The following is a 19,959-nucleotide window of genomic DNA, read 5'->3' as shown; positions in this document are numbered from 1 at the left end:
GTTTTGAAGGAGAACCAGAGATCTTGACAGCGGATAAGAACTTGACCTTTCACTGCCTGCAGCTGAACCTCTTAGAAATGTATTTCATCTCCAACTGCTTTTCCTTTTATACCTCTACTACAAAGTGGGCACATACATCACTTCGAGACAGCCAAAACAGCATATCAGTGAGCTTTGAAAGGCAGTAATAATACATTATTTTTAGTGGAAAGTGCTCATGTCATGAAGACATAGCCACAAAGGCAGCATACTGCTTCAATTTGCAAAATGATACACAAATACATATAAGGGTGTAAACTGTTTCACGATTACGAGATATGTTCAGTTACCGCGTGAAGTGTGGCTGTTCAGCCGACACTGACAGGTGAAAAGTTGTTCTGAGTATGGTATAGTATTCATGTGATCTCAATAAATCGTGTTTTAGGGTTTTAGGTGTGTGATTTTGGAATTTCTATGTTGGTCCATGATAACATCTTGGGTCCTGTATCCTTCTGTGCTGTTTAGCACGTATAACGAGTTTTCTAGGTCTGATATGCAATCCATGATACATCTGTGCTTTTAAAGAACAGACCTATGAAAGAAGCCAGAAATTCAAGGCAGTTATAAAAATACATGCCAGCTCCTTATTTAAATGTTTAGTATGTTTCTCTGGGTGCGTTCATCAAAACCAGACTATCAGGAGACTCAGGCGTTGCCTAGTAACAGTTTAGTTCACCATTAGCAAATACCAGACACCCTGTGTCGAGTAAACCAATGCCAATACTGTTTGGTATGTGTAAAGTGATTAGAACCACTATGAGAGCAAAAAGCATTTTTTAATAGCTTTTATCTTTTTTAACAATGGCATTTTATTATTTTTCTTCAGGTGTGGCCACGCATGACCCCAATGCAGTGGTGGTAGGATTAGCTCCAGAGCATTTTAACTATGAAACCATGAATAGAGCTTTTCGGTAAGTTTACTTTATCAAGGAGACCAATTCTTGGATGCACATAATTCACAATTTGCGGATTTTAGATTTTGTTAATGTTTTTTGTTTGAATGAGTCTAGATTTCTGATTGTACTCCATGCCAAAGGGAGGATGTTTGATAATTAAATAGATGGGGGTCGTGGTAGATTCAAACTTTGGGAAGTTGATTTCAAGAATAGAAAAGTGTAAATAGGCAGTCTGGAATGTACAATGCCCAAGGACTTTCAGAAAGGCGAGCAATTATTAGGAACCATTGACTAGAACAGGCTTTGTAATGTGCAGATGTGGCACAAGATAGGGTAGGGTGGGGATGAGATATGATAATAATGAAAGATCAATACCAATACATGCATCTGCATTATTTGACTATAGCATAGCTTTAATGTTGGGTATTTGTGTCACCCAACAGAGAGGGCTTTCTCATGTGTAATGCATTCTCTCTGGGGAGGGTTACCTCTGAACTCTTCTTTCTCCAGTTTAATGTTATCTTATCAGATCATCTACGGATAAAATGTAATAGTACTTTCTGATGACACTATTTGTTTACATTCCTTGATTGGGTGTGTTGGGAGTTACAAGGTTGATTGGCTGATTAGAAACTGCTTTTCCTTGTTTCCAAGAAGACTGTCTATGCTGTTGTAGATGCGCTATTCATGATAAGTTCAGGTCAGTGATTTCTTGTTCATTGCCCTTATCTAATGTGTGTTACGACAGTACTCCTTATTTCATCATGTGGAGTAGCGTCATCGCAAGTTTGTCATAGTCGCCCACACAGTTGACACCAGTCGAGTCTACTTCAAACCAAGTGCTGATCGGAAAATCATCAGCATGGGTTACCAAGGAGTGACGTTGATGGCTTAAACATTCTCCTTTCATATGATTGCTTCACTTACAGACATGTCAGTATCATGCTTGTTTTCAGTTGCTTATCCACATATATTGACATTAGAGGTACAGGCAACATTAAAATTCTCTTTTTCAGACCTAATGCCATGGGATAATAGGCGACTTGGCGAAATAGCTGGATGTCACAAGAGTGTCATAAAAGGTTTAGTGACCTAGGTTCAGTTGTTGATAGAACATCCTGTCAAGGATGGTACATGATGTATTGATGAGTGGACTCTTAACTACAGCAGTGACTCAGGTTATTACTGTTGGGAATTTGTGAACAGGTGTAAATGTTGGAAACCTTTGGTATTGCTTCCTTATTCATCATGTTCAAAAGGGGTTGCAGAGCTACCGAGTGAAAAGCACCAACAAACAATACAGTAATGTAAGAAGTATACAGTTCTTGAAAATATGCAATATTGATTATTCGTATTTCACATTACATATTGGCAATACATAATAAAATACAATCTTGCCCAAGTTTCTAACGCAGGGTTTGCATTCCTTCAAAAGAAATCGCTGGAATTTATGACATGTTTTGGTACTCAAACATATGTATCCTTATAGTGGATAATGAAAGAAGTGTGAAGGACAACAAAGGCAGCATAAGGAGGAAATGTCTTTGTCAGCCTAAAGAGTAGGGCAACATACTCCCCCTATGAGTGAAACATGTGAGTCGATGTATACATTCCTAAAGGGATTAGTGCAGATCAGACAGAATCCCATTTATTATGGATGGTAGAAGCATTGGAACAAATGTAGAGTTTATGGTGGATGGCTTAGGTACGGACATTTTGATACCATGTATACATAAAAAGACTAATCTTTTTGATGATTGGATCTGCTACGAAGCTGGACAGAAGTTTCCCTGGGGAACATCGCTGTTGCAATCCAGATATGACTTTTCGCTGGATTTATTGGATTGGGAGAAATATCTAGCTCTGCTAACTCTAAATTGTCTCTCGGATATAGGGTAGTCCAGTGCAGTTAACCCCTTCTTCAGGCTTCACATTCCTGCTCCCTGCTTCCCAAATATGTTTTTCTTTTTAACTTCTGGATTAGTGTTGTTCGAAATGACCATCTTTTGCTTGGTAGTCCCGTGATTTTTGCCTTGAACGTCTTTGTTTGTTCTAGAACTCTGTGCACGTTCCCCAGCTAACCACTGCTTGGGCTCCCCTTTAAACATGATAAAAATGATACACACCCAATTGGCCACTTTGGACTTCTCTATAAGTCCCTAGTTTGTGGTACCTGGGCTTGTAGGTTAACCCTCGCAGTGATGCACTGCAGTGACCCACAACACCAACCCCATTCCTACCATAGCAGCCTGGCTGAACAGTTTTTAAACTGCCAGTTCGACCTACCAAAATAAACCCTTTTGGCAGTCCTAAACCTTCCTTTTAAATACTAATAGGTCACAACTAAGGTAGGCATTATTGTCTATAAAGGTAGGGTGCATGGTATTCAAGTGTAGGATGTGCAAAGGTTTAATGTTCCACATGCCCTTAGAGTGAAAACCCCTAAAAGCTAGCTTCACTGTGGGAATAATATTTCACCTTATAATGCTAATTTCGGTTTGGTTTGGTAGGAACTAGAAAAATATTTCAAGGAGTCTTTTGAATAGGCAAAATCCAATGTAATGGTAACATCAAGTTTTATCTAACTATTACGGAAAATGTATTATAGAAAAATCACCTTTTTCCTTACCTAAAGCCTCCAAGTCCTTTTGTAAGTATGTCACGTGCTAGCTGATGGCCTCCCTGTAGAGAGGTGTATAAGGTGCCCCAGAACTGATTTACAGTGACTACAATTGAGGGGTTTCCCATTTCCATAGCCACACCTCTGCTTGTGCACGTGGGCTCTGAAGGGTTCTGTCATGTTAGATTTAGGAAGAGCAGGGCACTGTTGGCTAGATTAAAGTAAAACACGCACCAGTTGCCCACATCCAAAGGCTGGGCCTGGGAATAAATGTGGCATCCCTAGTAGCAACCTCCAAACACAGCTGGACCTGTGGAAGTTTCAGAAGAAGGGCCTGGAAACCTGAAGAAGACCGAACCTGATCTCTTTGTACCCAGGAACCCAGAAGTGATTCCAGGGGTCAGAAGGCTGAGCTCCTGTTTTGGCTACAGGGAAACAACAAGCTTGAAGAGGCCTTTTCCTACATTCCCAGCTGACCTGTTACAACTGAACCTGTCCTGGGGCTGCTTCTGGCCTACACTGGCGTGAGTCTTGACCCCCAAGGGCTGCCCCCAAGGTCCTGGACTCTTGGCTGTGGTCAACGTGTACTTCTCCCTGCCTGACCTTAAACTTGGGACTTGGAATTTTTCTCAAGAGACTAAGAACAACCTGCCCAGCCGATGGCATGGGTTCATTGGTACAGGGCCTAACATCGGTATAGCTTTCTGTCAGAACCCTGTTCAGAGGTCCATTGGCCAAGCAGGGGTTAATAGGCCCTACTGTGGGGTTTGAGGCCTTTTACTCCTGATGTCCCTGGGCCCGACCTGCTGTGGATCCTGAGCAACTGGGCCAAGTACTTCTTCAGCACTTGACTCGTGCCCAGAGGTACTTTGTTGCATTCCTTGCATGGGAAGTCTCTGCTTCATGCCACCATGGGGTGGTACTGATGCGAAGATCCTGGTGGGAATCCTTCATCTCGGGCAGGTAAACAGGGTCCTACAGTCGCCTCATTCCTCCGGCAACTTTTCCGACCAGGTCACTCGTCTTGCTGGTCACAGTGGACTCCTTTGGCTTCACCGTATCCTCACAAAACATGGGCTTTAGCCAAGGTGGCACAGGGAAGTCATTGGCCCCGGCACCGGCCCCTACTGGTATAAGGGGTCTTGGCCCACCACCACACAAGAGCTGTGTCCCTCACTGCAAGGCCGTCTTCTCATGTCGGCTCCCGTCAGACATACGGGGTCCGGCTACTCACTACGCCTGGGCTCCGCCTGATCGGTGCAGCAATGCATATGGCTCAATTAACGGCAGCCCCCTTTGGCATAAGAGGGCTGCCAACTTTATCGTGCACAGGGGCAACAATCCAATAAATGCTTCAGCCGTCTCCTCACATCTTGCAGAGGAAGTCCGCTCCACAAGGTTCCACACTGGACCTTACTCCCTCCAGTGCTCTCCTCTTCCTCACAGGGCATACTGGTCTTCGCACGCAGGAAGGAGCTGGTTCTCCAGTTTTCAGGGCAGGTGGTCTTGGATTCCCTGGGGGTGTCCCCTCAGCCTTTGCCTCCAGACCTGCCACAGGCAGAAGTTTTGCAGAGCTTTCTCTTCTCACACATTCCATCTGGCTGCTTGGTAGATGACCGTTTTCGGGTCTCAAGCTCCCCTACTTATAGTCAATATCGAAACACCAAATCATATTTAGAACCTGAGTCTTCGAAGTTAATGCTGTGAGTCTCCCTCCTTTTGAAGTGCCCAAATCTTTGCCCTCTCTTCCATTTGAAAGTAGTCTGTCACACCAGGAGCTACTCCAAAGCTGATAGCCCTACAACACAGGCCATGGGAGTGGTTAGAAGTCACACCTGGATGTCGGCCACAGTTTTATGTGTATCAAATCGTTAGCCCAGGGCCCCAGCCGGACATTTTATGATTCTCGCATCAGCCTCCTCTGCTCACTGAGATGTGCCCAGCTGCCTTCCTTGTGACCTCACACGGATTCAAACAGCACCCTTTGAAGTGTGTGGGGGAAGCCTGGCTCTTCCCTCTCCGGCATGTGTCCTACCCAATTTACAGGAATGCAGCAATCCACAAATATGTTTGGGGGTTTCCTCCACCTCCATTCCTCATTAGTCATCATGCAGGCCTGGGACACCCAAAATGCAACTCAAGGTCTGCCATGTATCGTACTATCCACAGGCACACCACTCACACAGTACATGCATTTAATATGCAGGGACTGCACAGCACTATATCCTTCAGGTATTGTACCACTACAGGTACACATATACCCAGTACATGTATTCAACATGCACACAATGCATAGGAGCCTCGAGCCTTAGAAGACCTGTGGACAGGTCCCCATGAAATCAAGGAGAAAAAGAGTGTGGTCATCTACCTGGTGGATCGCCAGGCTGGTGCATCTCCAGGCATCCAGGAACTCTTAAAGGGTACTGCATTCAAATCGCCTCCAGCCACACTTTGAGAGGTTTAAGTTATCTGTGCCAATGGTGACAGGCGGTGGTGAGAAAGAGAGTGAACCCTCCCAGATGTACCATCTTCCAAAGAACAGGATGGGTCAGTGGAGGAAGATATTCTTACTATGATGCTAACAACAGAGCAGCAGAGGGACTGCCACCAGTTACTGATAAAGTTCTCCACTCTTTTCTCATTTACCCCTGGGCTGACCAACTGGTACACACATGACATTGAGACAGGGGACAGCATGGCGATCAAAAATAACATTTACAAGCTGTTTGATAAGGTGAGGGCCAGTATCAAAAAGGATGCAGCTGGGGGTTATTGAGCCCTCCTGTAATCTCTGGTTCAACCCTGTTGAGGAGTCCTTTCCGGGCTTAGAAGTCATTTGCATCAGCCGATGTCTGATGCAAGTGCAGGGAGAGAATCTTAAACTGTCAAGGTGGTCCTTGTCCCTACAGGAAATGGACTTTAATCTGGAACATTGCCTTGTAACTGACTACGTGAGCGGTGATAAAATCTGCTGTCTGAGACCAGAAAAGACCTGCTCGCCCTCCTCTACCTATGACAAAGAAGTGGAACCCAAGGGTCATTTGGCTGACCTTTTCTGCAACTGACAAGCTGACCTTTGGCAACTGGACCTGGACTGGACACTCCTGTTGGCTTCTGCCTTTACCAGGTGTGTTTCTAAGCGCCTCCCCCAAGGTGTACTCCTTTGGTGAACTCAGACTTAAAAGACTAAGTCAGAAGGTGAAGTCTTTTGCCCATGATGAACTTGGTTGGTGTATCTGACCCACCTTTATCGCGGTCAGTATCAAATGAATATGTGACGTACATCGCTGTCTTCACACCGCAATACCTTTACGACTCAGGCATTACACCCAAGTCATTAGAACAACTTACGCTGGAGGGCGCTGGACTTAGGAATAGTATGATATACTATTCCAACTCCAGCCTACGTTACAGTAGGGAAGGTGTTGGAATAGTAAATCATACTATTCCTTAGCTTAGAGCGCCATCCAACGCATGTTGTTTTAATGACTTGCGTTGTAATGCCTGCGTTGTAAAGGTACTGCGGTGTGAAGACCGCTATGTAACGGATGTCTCCCGTATTTAATTTCACCTGAGTCCTGTTCTACTGCCTCTGTTGGCTATCATTGGCGTTTTGTGCTTCTTGGCAATATTTCTACTTAAAACTGTAAAAATTAATATCTCACATTCCCATTATTGGATTTTGTTGTCATTTTGTTTAGTATATTTTATTCTGATTTTCTAATTTGTTTAGGATTGTTATTGTTTTGCATTTCGACTTTATTACTGTTTTAGTACTGCATGGATACTTTACACATTGCCTCTAAGTTTCTCCTGGCTGCTGTAGACTTTAGCAACCAGAGGTTTGAGTACAGGGTTATTTAGTTACTTTAGCGGTTCACCCTCTCCAGGATTGTGATTATCAATTTCTTAAAGCCACTCAGGTGAAGAAAGTGCTTTTTAAGTATGAGTCAAACCAGCTTTTAATGCATATGGCACAATCCCAGAACCAAAAGAATCAAAACATTGTAGATGTCTAGGACCACAACTTTCTGATGAGTTTTTGGAAGGAACTGGCCGAAGGTTTATCAGGCACCTAAATGTAAATTGGCTGGAAGCTTGATAACCCTATCAGGAGTAGCAAAAAGCATAATTGGAGAAACATCCAAGTTCTGTAACGAGAGAACCAAAGATACCCAATTGATATTTAGAAACTTGACAATACTGGTTATGTTCTGATTGAAAATATAATTTAGAATAGCGCAAGACTCTGGAGACAAAGCACAATAATTTAATAACAATAACACAATGAAGAATGAAGAGCTCTTATACTGTCTTGAAGATTGTTTAAGTATCATAATTATATGATCCATGAAAAAAGTATATTGCATTGCATGGAGCTCACACATATAGGCTTCCTGTTAAGACTTAAAAGGTTCTCTTTCCCTAATGTCATATCTCAGTCTTCCTCTGTGATTTGAGGCGTTAACTTCTGACGTGAGAGTGACCAGGTATGGATTATACCAGAGAACCACCTTACAGGGTTTGGTACTCACTTCTGGCTAGGAGGAATATTTAGTTCTATAATGTTTAGATGGGGAGAACCATGAAAGATTTACTAGTTTGCAGTGAACGCTTTTGTGAGGTTTGCCGTAAATGCGGATGAAACATTAGTAAGACAAAGTAAGCGTCACGTTGAAGCAGTATTCTATAAGTTGACTTGAGACACAAAGCAAATATTTAGGGTGTGTGTGGCTGCGCTGATGGAGCCTCAAGACACTTGGATAAGCCCTGCTCTGCATCCTAGCAAGATCCTCTTGAATTGAATACCCACAAGCATCACCAACCCAGAGACTGAGTTCACTTTCCATGATTATCTGAAGTGCACAGAGTATATGAGCCGAGTGAATGTTTATTAATGGGTTTGCAGGGCAAAATCAAGCTAGAGAAGGTCATTGTCGAATGATCACAATCTGATGGATGTTTGCTGAATACATAAAGACTAAAAAAAAGGCAAAAAGATGCTAAACTGCATTCTGAAATTGTAAAATTCACTCTCGCACCAGAGATTTCGTGGTCCAGGGGAGTAGACTCATAAATTGGCAAGACAATGGAAGCGCCTAAGAAACATTTTGTAATCACTAGCAGATTGAGCCCATGATTAGTGCTCCTTTCATAGGTTTCAGTCAAATAGCTTGGCATGAACGGGTGTTTGTAAACATGGCTGTTGCTGATGAGCAGGAAAAAGCTGATGCTGAAGTGACGGAAAGAGTGGGACAAATGTCTGAATAAGCTGAGGGAGCTCATCCAGGGAGGGAACTGGGTCTTTATTAAGGAACAGTGGTTACTCTGACCATTACATACATGTAGAAAAATAGCAGTATGTTGCCCTCTCCATAGATATAGAAGGGTAGTTGTATCAAAAAAGAGCCCAGAAAACTTGTGTTTTTGTACTCATCACATATCTTCAATCACAGCACTTATAACACAGGTGTTAAAGGCTTAAAATCAAATAGAAATAACAGTTAAAATGTCAACGAACAGTCACATTGGCTGTAACACACATAGTTTGTGCGATCAGTTCAGAGAAGCCTCCCAGGATTCATTTTGAAAGCAATAGGGTCCAACAAGGACTTAGGTAGAAGTCAGGTCAGTGTTCAGAGAATTGTATTTTAATGTTTGGCCTGGTTGTCAGTCTTTAGGTTAGTCTTGCAAGGGGACCATGCAAGTGCAGTTGTACACCAGTCTCCCAGTCTTGAAATATTTTGGGTTCTCCTTTTTCTGTGTCAATGCAATTTGACCCGTTATGATTGGGTTTGGGGGTCATTACCAGGACGAGGGTTCCACTGTGTATGCAGAACGTGGCTTGTATGATGGAACCAAGGAGACAACACATTCACTATCTCAGCTGGTGAGCCTGTTGAGGGTGTAAAAGACACACAATTGAAGGACGGAATGTAGAACAAATCAAAACATTCACCCCCAGTCAAGAGATCTGTGTTAAATCTATCATTCTTTTGCTCACCCCAGTTTAGACCTGGCCATATGCAAATCAGTCTTGACCCTGTGCCTCATGGGAACAGTCCAGCCCGAACTGCCAAGCGAGGCCCTTCTGGACCGGAAGCAAGCATTCTAGGACCGTTTTCGGTGTTTCACCCATCTTCAGCCAGCATAGCTTGATTCCAGAGGCACAGTGAGCCCAGGACCCACGTCTGGGCATACATGGCGCACTTAGGGCAAGAATGCAAAAAACACACAATTGATGACAGAATGCAGAACAAATCAAAACATTCACCCCCATTCAAGAGATCTGGGTTTCAGTCTTGACCCTGTGCCTCATGGGAACAGTCCAGCCCAAACTGCCAAGCCAGGTCCTCCCTGGACCGGAAACAAGCATCCTAGGACCGGTTTCGGAGTTTCACCCCTCTTCAGCCAGGATAGCTTGATTCCAGTGGCACAGTGAGCCCAGGCACACTTTGTTCGCGAAAGCAAAAGACACACGATTGATGGACAGAATGGACAGAATGCAGAACAAATCAAAACATTCACCCCCAGTCAAGAGATCGGTGTATGCAGAACATGACTTGTATGATGGATCCAAGGAGACAACACATTCACAATCTCAGCTGGTGAGCCTGTTGACGGGTATAAGCAGAGGTCCTGGCATGGTGTGGTGCTGCTAGCTTTTTCACTTCATTAGCTGAATGATCTTAAGGCGCCTCCATGGTTTGGGTGCAGAGTACCAGATCATAGCATGAAGGAAAGAGGTCCTTGTGAGTCCAGAAGCTGAAAGGTCCCTTAACTAGACTGCAGCAGTTCAGGTGGGATGATTTGTGCTCTGTCAATAGAGGTGAAAAACAAGTGTCAAGTTTTGCTGAGGACAAACCCCTTAGCACATCCATAAAGGCTGAACTGCTATCTACCCCTTTCACTTGAGCTTCCCTTCCCATGGATTTTGCCCTGCCAAACTCCACAATGCCCTTGAAAATGTATTTATTTTTTATTTTTAAACGTTATGGAGCGTACCCTAGCCAACTGGCAGCTGAGCGCTTTACAATTAACAACATGTAGAAAAGTTACAATTAATCTTTAACCCTAAAGTGGTGGAAAGAAAGGAGAGCAGGATTAGAGCAACATTTGAGTCAGTTAGGGAGACAAAGTCAGAAGAGATAATTGTTTGAATCTTTTCTGAAAGCAAGGTTAGTGTGTTCAGTATTATTCAGTCCAGATGAGATCTTCAAAATATGGGGGTTAGGCATGAGAAAGCTTGCTTTGATGTTTTAGTGTTCTTGTTTTTTTGGAATTTCCTGAATCAAATGACCTCTCCCTGTTGTTTTCGTTGACCAACCGTGGGTTTGAGTTTATTGTTCAGATGAGAAGTTAGGCCAGGGTGGTTTGCCCTATAAATGATACCTGCAATCTTGAAATCAACTCTTGTTATGAACAACAGCCAATGAAGGTGTTTTAGAATAGGGAAATGAGATCAGACCTGGCAATAGCCAGCAGTGCAGTTCTGAGGGGTGCAGTGCAAGGTGTTGAAATTCCTGCTGAGATGGCATTTTCCAATCAAGATGAGTATGGACGGGGCTTGGAGCTCGGGTATGGTTAGTTAGTTTTGCGTTGTGGTGATTTATGGTGGTGTTTTTTTCAAAGATGTAGCCCAGCGACTTTATAGAAAGAACTAGGGACTATTGAAAGGCAAATGCCTAAAAACAAAGAGTGGCCAACCAGTTTTGTTCTTGGGGGATGGAGGGGTCCAGATCAATGTTGGGTCTAGCTTTTCAGGTCAGCAGTCTACTTGAACATAGACATTGAGCGTGCTTTGGCTCTTCCCTAACGCAGTATTTCCCTCTCATATTGTTCCATTGGCTGTTTTGTACATCATTCCACCTCCTTGGAATGCATGCTTTGCAATGCATATAGGACTATTTTGCATCTAACTTTGTCACACATTGAATAATGTGTTATTCATACATTAGATTTAAAATAATCCTTTCTTGCCACCTACTCCAGCCATCTGTTGGAGTGCAGTATGCCTAAACCTGTCGGTTCTGCGTATGCATCCTCAGGACATGGCAAGCACCTTCCTTGCAACTCACACACAAAGGAGTTTCTTTGGACACCGGTTACACTTGACCTAACTGCAGGGGATCTACTTTAATAACTCTCCCTACTGGGCTCTAGGGTTGATAGGCACTCTCTGAGCCGCACTAGAAGCCAGCAGATTGGTGCAAGGTCACTGACATCCACTTACATTGTATTGGTACCGGAAGCCACCTTTTTGGCGTTACAGACTGTGCTAATGGTTATTTTCATATATTTCAGTTTCAGTAATTGATGCACATTTTCAGATTAGTAGGTTAAATGTAAAATTGATACTTGTATAGCGCACTACTCACCTGCAAGGGTCTCAAGGCGCTTGTACGAAACGCTGTGGAACCCATCCTGGCTTTCCCTGTGAGGCGTCCACTCCTGGGCACCCCCAAGGTGGAGGCCAAGCATCCTTAGCGTTGTGGGGGCCGTTGTGGAGATTAAGCAAGCTATTGCCCAGAGTTGCAGAGTAGGACTCCATGATTGGAATAGGCACCAAGGCGAGAATTATCAGGTCCGTGGAATTTTGAGCCCAGGACCCGCCGAGGCGGGGAATTGAACCCTGGTCCCAGGCTAGACCTCTGCATCAGGGTCTGCCGCTCTAACCATTGAGCCACACTTCTCCGTAGGTTGTCACTCGCTTCCTGCTCATTTTGTTCTGAAATGCTTTAGAAACAATTTTCCTACTACATCCTCAGGTGAACCTCTGCAGCCTCCTGACCTTGTGTAGTCAATGCCCTGGGGCACTGAGGGAGCTCTGGATTAGAAGAGGTGGAACCAGCAACAGGGGTAGCTCACCAGGCTTTCTCTGTGATTCATGCGCAGCCGCCCTTCGCTGCACACAGGAGACATTTTTGTGGAAGTTGGGGTAAGAAGGAAACTTGTTGGAAGTTTATTGGAACTCCCCAAACAGTAGCGAGTCGCTCCCACCCTGCCACCTTAAAAAGCGCTGTGAGTTTGCACTGTGCGCTTCTTACATTCTCTTTTGACACCATACATGAACCTGTTTCACGATATAGTATTCTTTAATGGGCAATTCTAAAAGTTGGAGCAAGCGGCTTGATTTAACAAGCTTTTGCTAAGCCAATAGGTCTAGCTATTTTAATAATACCCATAATATATATAAACAATTACAAATATTATGTCAGTGCAAGCACTACAACAGTGGTGGTCACAGTGGTTCTGAAAGTCATTAAAGGGTTTAGTGAGAGCAGCATGTTCAGGTGAGGTGCAACTGATTTGTTCCTTCTCCAGGCGAAAAGTAGATAAGCTGCAGAAGTTTACGTCACCTGGAGTTTAATCAAAAGCCGTGAAGGTTGACCCCGTCACCCAGGTATTGGTTCTACAGTAAATGGTGAAGGAGAGGACTACTAATGCCAAAACAATGAAGTGGAGCAAGATCAGTGTAAAATCCCACAAATAAGATGGAGGGGTTTGAAAGAACACATGAGAATAATGAGGCCTAGAACAAATGACAGGACATCATCAAATGTAATTCCTAGATTTTGGACCTGCTAAGATTGTCGCCTGTGGTTCTATTCATAAGGTCTCACTGGAGTAGGTAAGGGGGGCTGCAGATGGAACCTGTAGAAACACATGCCTGGCATCAATAACAAAGAGCCAATTGGATTGTATCAAGTTATGGGCAGGAGAAAGCTAGTTTATAGCATGAGGAAACCTTACATCTTGCAGAATTTTTAACAGATACTGGCAAACCATAAAAGCAATGCCCCAGCACGCCAAGTGCAGGAAAAAAGGTTGCGATGGAAAATTGCAGGACTGAATGACTCTGGTTCTTGTTTAGAAAGCACTGCGTTGGTGATTCATTACTTGATTTAAACATTTTTTTTTTTAATACATTTTTTTTGTTGCTTGCTCACCTTGTAAATAACTAACGACACCGATATTACTCAGTGTTTAGGGGGTGAGAGAGGGATAACAAAATGGAGTATATCCTCCCTGAAACTTTATATCACTAGAAATACTCCAAAGTCACATACCAATTGCGAAATGCGGTGGTACGTACCCTGTGTTAGTGAGTTGAAAATGGGTTCAACTCCGGAGGAACCTACGGGTATAGTGGGCCTATCCAGGGTAGATGTATACTATTTAGAACTGTGGATGGTTATGCTAACTATAACCATGTGTAGGGGAAAAAACCTTTTGTTGTTAAATTACCCTCACACACCCTAGTGGTGTCATGCTTCATCATCGGGTCACCCCGACCCCTAAAGGTCGGGGTGGGCTCAACCACAGTGTTGGGTAGCTCTTTAGATAGATGAAGGGGGGGCTTTAAAGTTAAAAAACCTCAGTTAGACCCCTGGTTCCCCTTTATTCTTGGGTCTACCTGGGCTAATAAAATTCTAAAAAACGGATCTTGTTGGATTTTAGTGGTCCTAAGACCCTAGTGCCGATATGTTTCAGTCCAGAGGCGGCCGTAAAGGTCCTGGACTTTCTTCAGGGCAAGATAAGACACCCCCATATATGTGTGGGGAATAACAGGATGGGCAGTCCCTATCCTCACCGTGATGCGAGGGAAGAGTAGCTTCTCCTCGTGAAATGCACAAATGTTGGTGTGTCTGCGTGTTGCCAGGCTCCATCTGTGGGCTGAAAAACAGCAGGACACATTTGCATAAACCACAGATCATAAAACTGTACTTATTCCTTTTAGGTGAGTTGTGTGTAGCATGCCAAAACCTGTGTACATGCTGTTTAATTGGGGAAATTCCCCCATAATGTGCCACTCATCATGAACTCCTGTGACAAACTGGTCAGCTGTGACAGGTCTATGGCGTGGCGATATAACTCGCATTCTAACACTATTCAGGTGTTGATGCGTGTCTCAGAGGTAGTTTTCACACATAAAATGAATCTCAATTGCAACTAGTGAAGCACCGTTTAAAGTTAAATGTTTGTATCCCCATTCATACTATGTGCACTCATACATTCATACCACTCATTAGTTAGTAGTCATCAAGGCACTTACCCAAATGTGGGGGTTTCGCGCTTTACAATAGGACAGGAAAGATGCTAATGGTGGTCCTACAGGGGGTGCCAAGATGAGGATGGTAGTGAGAATCTTAATAAAAACATTTGCCACCTGTATTGCGGCCGGAGTTGGCCTTCTCAAAATGGTGAGAAGTCTGTGCTAACAGAAAAAACTCGTATTGCCCAAAGGTTCGCGCACTTACTCCATATTGTGGTCTCACCCAGCTCTTACACCTACTACGGTTTCCGGTCCTTAGCTTCTGCACCGTGGAAGCTCGGAAGGACTATTTTTAAACCTTCGGTAACGCGCTGTATAGCCCGGAGGAGGTGTGTACACTCCCAAGTGTTGCGGAAATTACGTCACGACATAACGTCGTGGCCGTCAGCAGGGCCGTGTGGGTGGTGGGAATTGTGGGGGATGTAGTCCCATATTCTCGATGTTTGTTTCCCAACAATCTCTCATTGTGCTAACCGCATTGATACACTGTGTGGCACCATTACATAAAGAGTATTTAACGTGCTTCAATAAATTTTAGATTTTGAGACAAATTTGAGCACTTATTTCTAAAACAATAACCCCACACGATACCGAAGTAGATTAACAACCATTATGTTCCAAAAAGTTATGTGTGAAGTGGTGCGTTTATGAGTGTGTGTATGGGATATAATATAGTTCTACGCATATCCTATTGTGGGTGGTTGATAATTGGACGCATACAATTATTGCGTTTCGGAGGTGGAGAAAGAGTTTACATGCTTATGAACCGCTCAGAACATTACTGGAGGTGGTGCAAGATGTAATGTAATGTAGTAGTGGTACTTGTATAGCGCACGAATCACCATGGGGCATCTCGGTGCTTGTACGAATACCGCTGAGGAACCCTTCCTGCCATTTCCCTGTGAAATGCCCACTCCTGGGCACCCCCAAGGTGAAGCCAGGCATCCTAGCGTTGTTGGGGCCGTTGTGGAGATTAAGCAAGCTATTGCCCAGAGTTGCAGAGTGGGACCCATGATTTGAATAGGCACCGAGGCGAGAATTATCAGGTCCGGGGAAATTGAGCCCAAGAGCCGCCGTTTCCAGGTGGCACGATGTCCAGAGGATCTTCCAGGAGGACTATAATGATGGTCAGTTCAAATTAGGCAGAGAGAAACTACACTAAGGTTAGGAAAGAATTAGTGACGAGTACCAGTAGTTTTCTTCTGGTCCAGTTGTGATTATTTATTCAGTTGACTCCATGGGATGCCGTCATTGAGTCCTATTTCATGGGTTCTCAGACGATACACCCATTGTTGCTCTATGTCTAGAAGTCTTTTCTGTAAATTGTAGGTACCTTTCACTTTCTCAATGATTGTCCACCATATATCTGTGTCCTTATGATGTTTTTCCACATAGTGAGCCGTCAGTTTAGTAACAGTTACTGCTCTCCTTATGGTGCTTCTGTGCTCGCAAATGCGGACCTTGATTTTACGGAGGTCATACCTATATAGGACAACTGGCATGGACATTTTATGAGGTAGATCACTGATTTCGTATTACAGTTCGTATGAGATCTTTGTTCCCTTGGGGAACGTAGGCCAATGTCAATAGGTTTTGTTTGTTCAGTAAATTTGCATGCTACACACGAACCGCATGGAAAATGACCGATAACTGGGGTTGATAAATGTCAGTATGAACAAGCGAATCTCTTAGACTCCTGTTCTTCTTGAATGAGAACATTGGTCTCTCATACTTCAGTTTAGTAGATGTAAGTATTGTCCATTTCTTATTTATGATCTTCTTCACTTCACTTGGTTTGATGATGAATTAAAGGTCGTGACACATATCATTTGTTGTGGTTCAGTTCTCTCATGTGTGTCCAAGAGAGTTTCTCTGGGAGTATTACGCATTCTTTTCTGGGCGGTTTCAATGATTCTGGTAGGGTATTTTTTCTCTTTCAACTTGTTTGTTAATATCCTTGCTTCCTCTTTATATTCCTTTATTTGAGAGCAATTCCTACAGAGGCGTAAAAATTGTCCCACCGGTAGGTTCTCTCTGAGTGATCTCGGATGGGCACTGTCAAACCTCAGCAGACTGTTTTGTCGGTAGGTTTAGTGTATAGGGAGCTTGTTAGTGTGCCATTGTCCGCAATGATATTGACATCTAGGAAGTAGACCTTCTCCCTGTCCTTTGTTACTGTAAAGTTGACCACAAACATTCCTTGGGCTACTATAAGAAATAACATTTGTTGGGTGCTCTGAACCACAGAGTGTGAAGCATCCAAGCATGAATGTACACACCTCACAACGCGCAAGATTCCAGCCCGAATCATGCGGAAAGTATATTAGAACATTGGAATGTTGGGCTCCATTGAAAACAGAGTGCTCTGGGCTTATCATGGCTGGTATAAGCCTGGAGCACCAACATTCCAATGTTTCTTTGTTCACAGCTCTGGCTGTGAACAAAGGCTTCAGGGAGCCTGAGGGGATTCCAATCCCCTCACGCTCCCAAAAGGCTTTGTTTTTTTTTGTTAGAACATTCTGCCCTCTAGTGGCAGAATGTTCTAATAGCCTTGTAGCCCCTCATAGATGGGCTATACCGCTATTAAAGTCTCTCTCCCTTGTTAAAGACCCTCGCCTTCGGCTCGGGGCCTTTAATGCTGGAGAGGGCCTTTAATAGCCGGTATAGCCCTCTACGTCGGGCTATAAGGCTATAACATTTAGGCTTTTCACCATAAAGTAAGGGCCCAAGTCCATTGGGTTATGTGGCTGAAGTGGAAATGTGCCCAATAATGCTACCCACACAAACACTCACATCTGGGTCAGCATCTTCTATATGTCAACATATAAGGTAAAGCTGAGGCAAGAAAAGTTGACACCTAACTAGGCCAGGAAAAGGCTGTTAGATGAACTCCAAATACACGTGAGACTCAGATGATGCAGTAGTTTCAAGTTTCTCTATTCCATGTGTGAGTAACTCATCCAGATCAGATTTTTTTCACTCTGCTTTGTGGTACTTGTAGTCCTTAATCTATAATGGGATAAGATAGCTGTTAGAAAAACAGGAACTAAGAGCCTGATTCTGAGCCGCCTCGTAAATGGGCCAGATGTTCTCCCCTCCACTCCTCCCCTGGTATTATCAGGTAGAGTTAAATCTGCGGTTGGGAAAAATCTGCCCATTAAGGTGTGGACCCTTAGGGTCTGCTAAGAAATGAGAAGTTACCAGGGGGGATCTAGAATCCCAAACCTGATCCTCGAAGTTATTTCTTATTTTAGGCCAGACTTTCACTTAGAGGTAAAATGTTCGGGTGAAAGTTAAGAGATCTGTGGTGTTCCCACGGAATCCATAATTCTGATGTCGCCGATGACTGCTGTTACTTGCCCGTATCGGGATTAAGGGGCCACCCGTAATGAGGACCCAAAGGAGCTATTTATTCATGGAATCAAGACACTTGAAGCTGTCCAGGTGACTGTGCTTTATACTGTTAGAAATGAATCAAGTGCCCTCAGCACAGATTTTCAGGGTGTTTTACTCAAAGCATATGTGAAAAGAGTGGTTTATAGTTATCGATTGTCTAAAAAGTGTTGAAGCTAGACAGGTTGTCTTCGTTTATGAATTATAGATAATAGAGCAATAAGTGGGGCAATAAATATGATACCGTGTCTATTACAAGAGGAATGTGATAAAATTGAAACTGTGCTATTAAAGGGGCTGCAGCAGTTCATAGTCTTAACTATATCTGACTCCTGTGTAGAATGCACAAACACCCACAAAAAAGCATTAGCCAAGACGACCTGTTTAACTGTAATTGGGTATGGAATGGAAATTCAGTGATGCCCAAACACTGCTTGCATGCGTTAGCAAATTTATGACAGACGTGTTGGCTTTGTCGCTGCTTGTTTACTCTTTAAAAAAGTTTTTTTAAGGTGTACGCCGACAAATCAGTTTACACCATAAATATGCATCAGACTGCTTCCCTAGAATACACTACCCGCAGAAGTGTCGTTTCTGACCTTGAGCACCCAGAGAGCTCATAGCAAGATCTTCAGGTTGATGCTGTAAAGATAAGTTTAAAACGAAAAATGTGTGTCTACAGGTCCATCGCGTGAATCTGAACAATGACCCTGTGTTTGAGCTGTAGGGGCAACTATGAAGCGCGCCCAGCAATTCCTTTTTGGAAAATCCGGTTGTATTTGTGGTAAATGGTGGAGACAATGTAAATTTATGTCTGGAAAATTAAATTAATTGTGTTCTTTTTTTTGTATAAATGAAGGGAAGCCTAGCTCTATCTTATAAAGAAAGTAATAAAAGGTGCCCTGTCTTGATACTAGCTATCTAATCACTCAGATGCTGCCTAATTAGTGCAGCCTTTCGATAGCTTGAATTGCAGTACATCAGAGGTCACCTCTTCAAATAGTCTCTAGCCTGGATGGAGGCCAGGTTCATTGAGAGTGGAGTCTGGGATCGCCGCCTTTTGTACTACAGTGGCGACCCATTTGTGCTGAGCGATTGGTTACTCATTATTGAAATTACCGTGTGAGTAGTTTATGGCCCTATAGCACGTGAGCCGCAAACATTTCAGAGACAGGTCTGTTGAACTTTGTGTGTGTCAGGGCCGAATACATAAAGTTACTGCACAAGGCAGGGATTCCTGTTCACCTGGTCATTTTCCATATTTAACTGATCTGTAAAAGTTTAGAACTGGGGTCAGTTTTCAGGGTTTGTTTGAGCAATTAATGCTACTGGCAGCGCACTGGATAAACCAAAGTTAATCTCAGGAAAACTATGTTACTCATGCAACGCACTAGGGGCCAGATGGAGGATGTCTAATACCGATCGGTAACGGCCGAAACTACCGAATCTCGGCCGTTTCCGACCGGAATTACATATAGATTCATCATCGGCATGTTGTGCGAGTCTGTAATAGCGATTATTAAGGAATCGCTATTACAGACTCGCAAAACGGGATTCATGTAGGAATCGCAATAATTATTGCGATTCCTACAGCTTCCTTATTTGCGATTAGCTAATTGCTAATCGCAAATAAGGAATAACTCCCCATTCATTCCTATGGGCCTCAAGAACCATAGAAATGAATGGGAAGACATATCAATGTGTGAATCGCTATTAGCGATTCGCATGTTGAGTTTGCGATTTCAAGGGTGCAGGGGTGTCCAAAGGACACCCTGTTGCACCCCTGAAATTATATTGGATGCTGGTGTTACGCACACACTTGTCCCAAGGACATGTGTGTGTGTAACATACAACTTAGAAAAATGCACTTAAGTGCATTTTTCTAAGTTTCCGCTATTTACTACGAGGTTTGACTTTGCGGTAAATAGCGGCCCAAAATTGCGAAATCGCAATTT

At 43.5% G+C, this 19,959-nt stretch overlaps 1 protein-coding gene across 2 annotated transcripts in view; it reads left to right on the top strand.

Annotated features, from left to right (window-relative positions):
- HDHD2 (haloacid dehalogenase like hydrolase domain containing 2) overlaps positions 1-19,959 on the top strand; it is a 139,659-nt gene that overhangs the window by 77,597 nt on the left and 42,103 nt on the right. For both annotated transcript variants that reach the window (XM_086962907.1, XM_086962906.1), the window contains exon 4: positions 866-950. In XM_086962907.1, coding sequence (XP_086819033.1) covers positions 866-950 — 85 coding nt within the window. The remainder of the gene's footprint in view (positions 1-865; positions 951-19,959) is intronic.

This window comes from Lissotriton vulgaris, chromosome 3_1, assembly GCF_964263255.1.
Source record: "Lissotriton vulgaris chromosome 3_1, aLisVul1.2, whole genome shotgun sequence".
In the NCBI taxonomy this organism is placed as follows: domain Eukaryota; kingdom Metazoa; phylum Chordata; class Amphibia; order Caudata; family Salamandridae; genus Lissotriton; species Lissotriton vulgaris.
The sequence above is the reverse complement of the archived record's forward strand: the minus strand, read 5'-3'. Positions and strand labels throughout refer to the sequence as shown.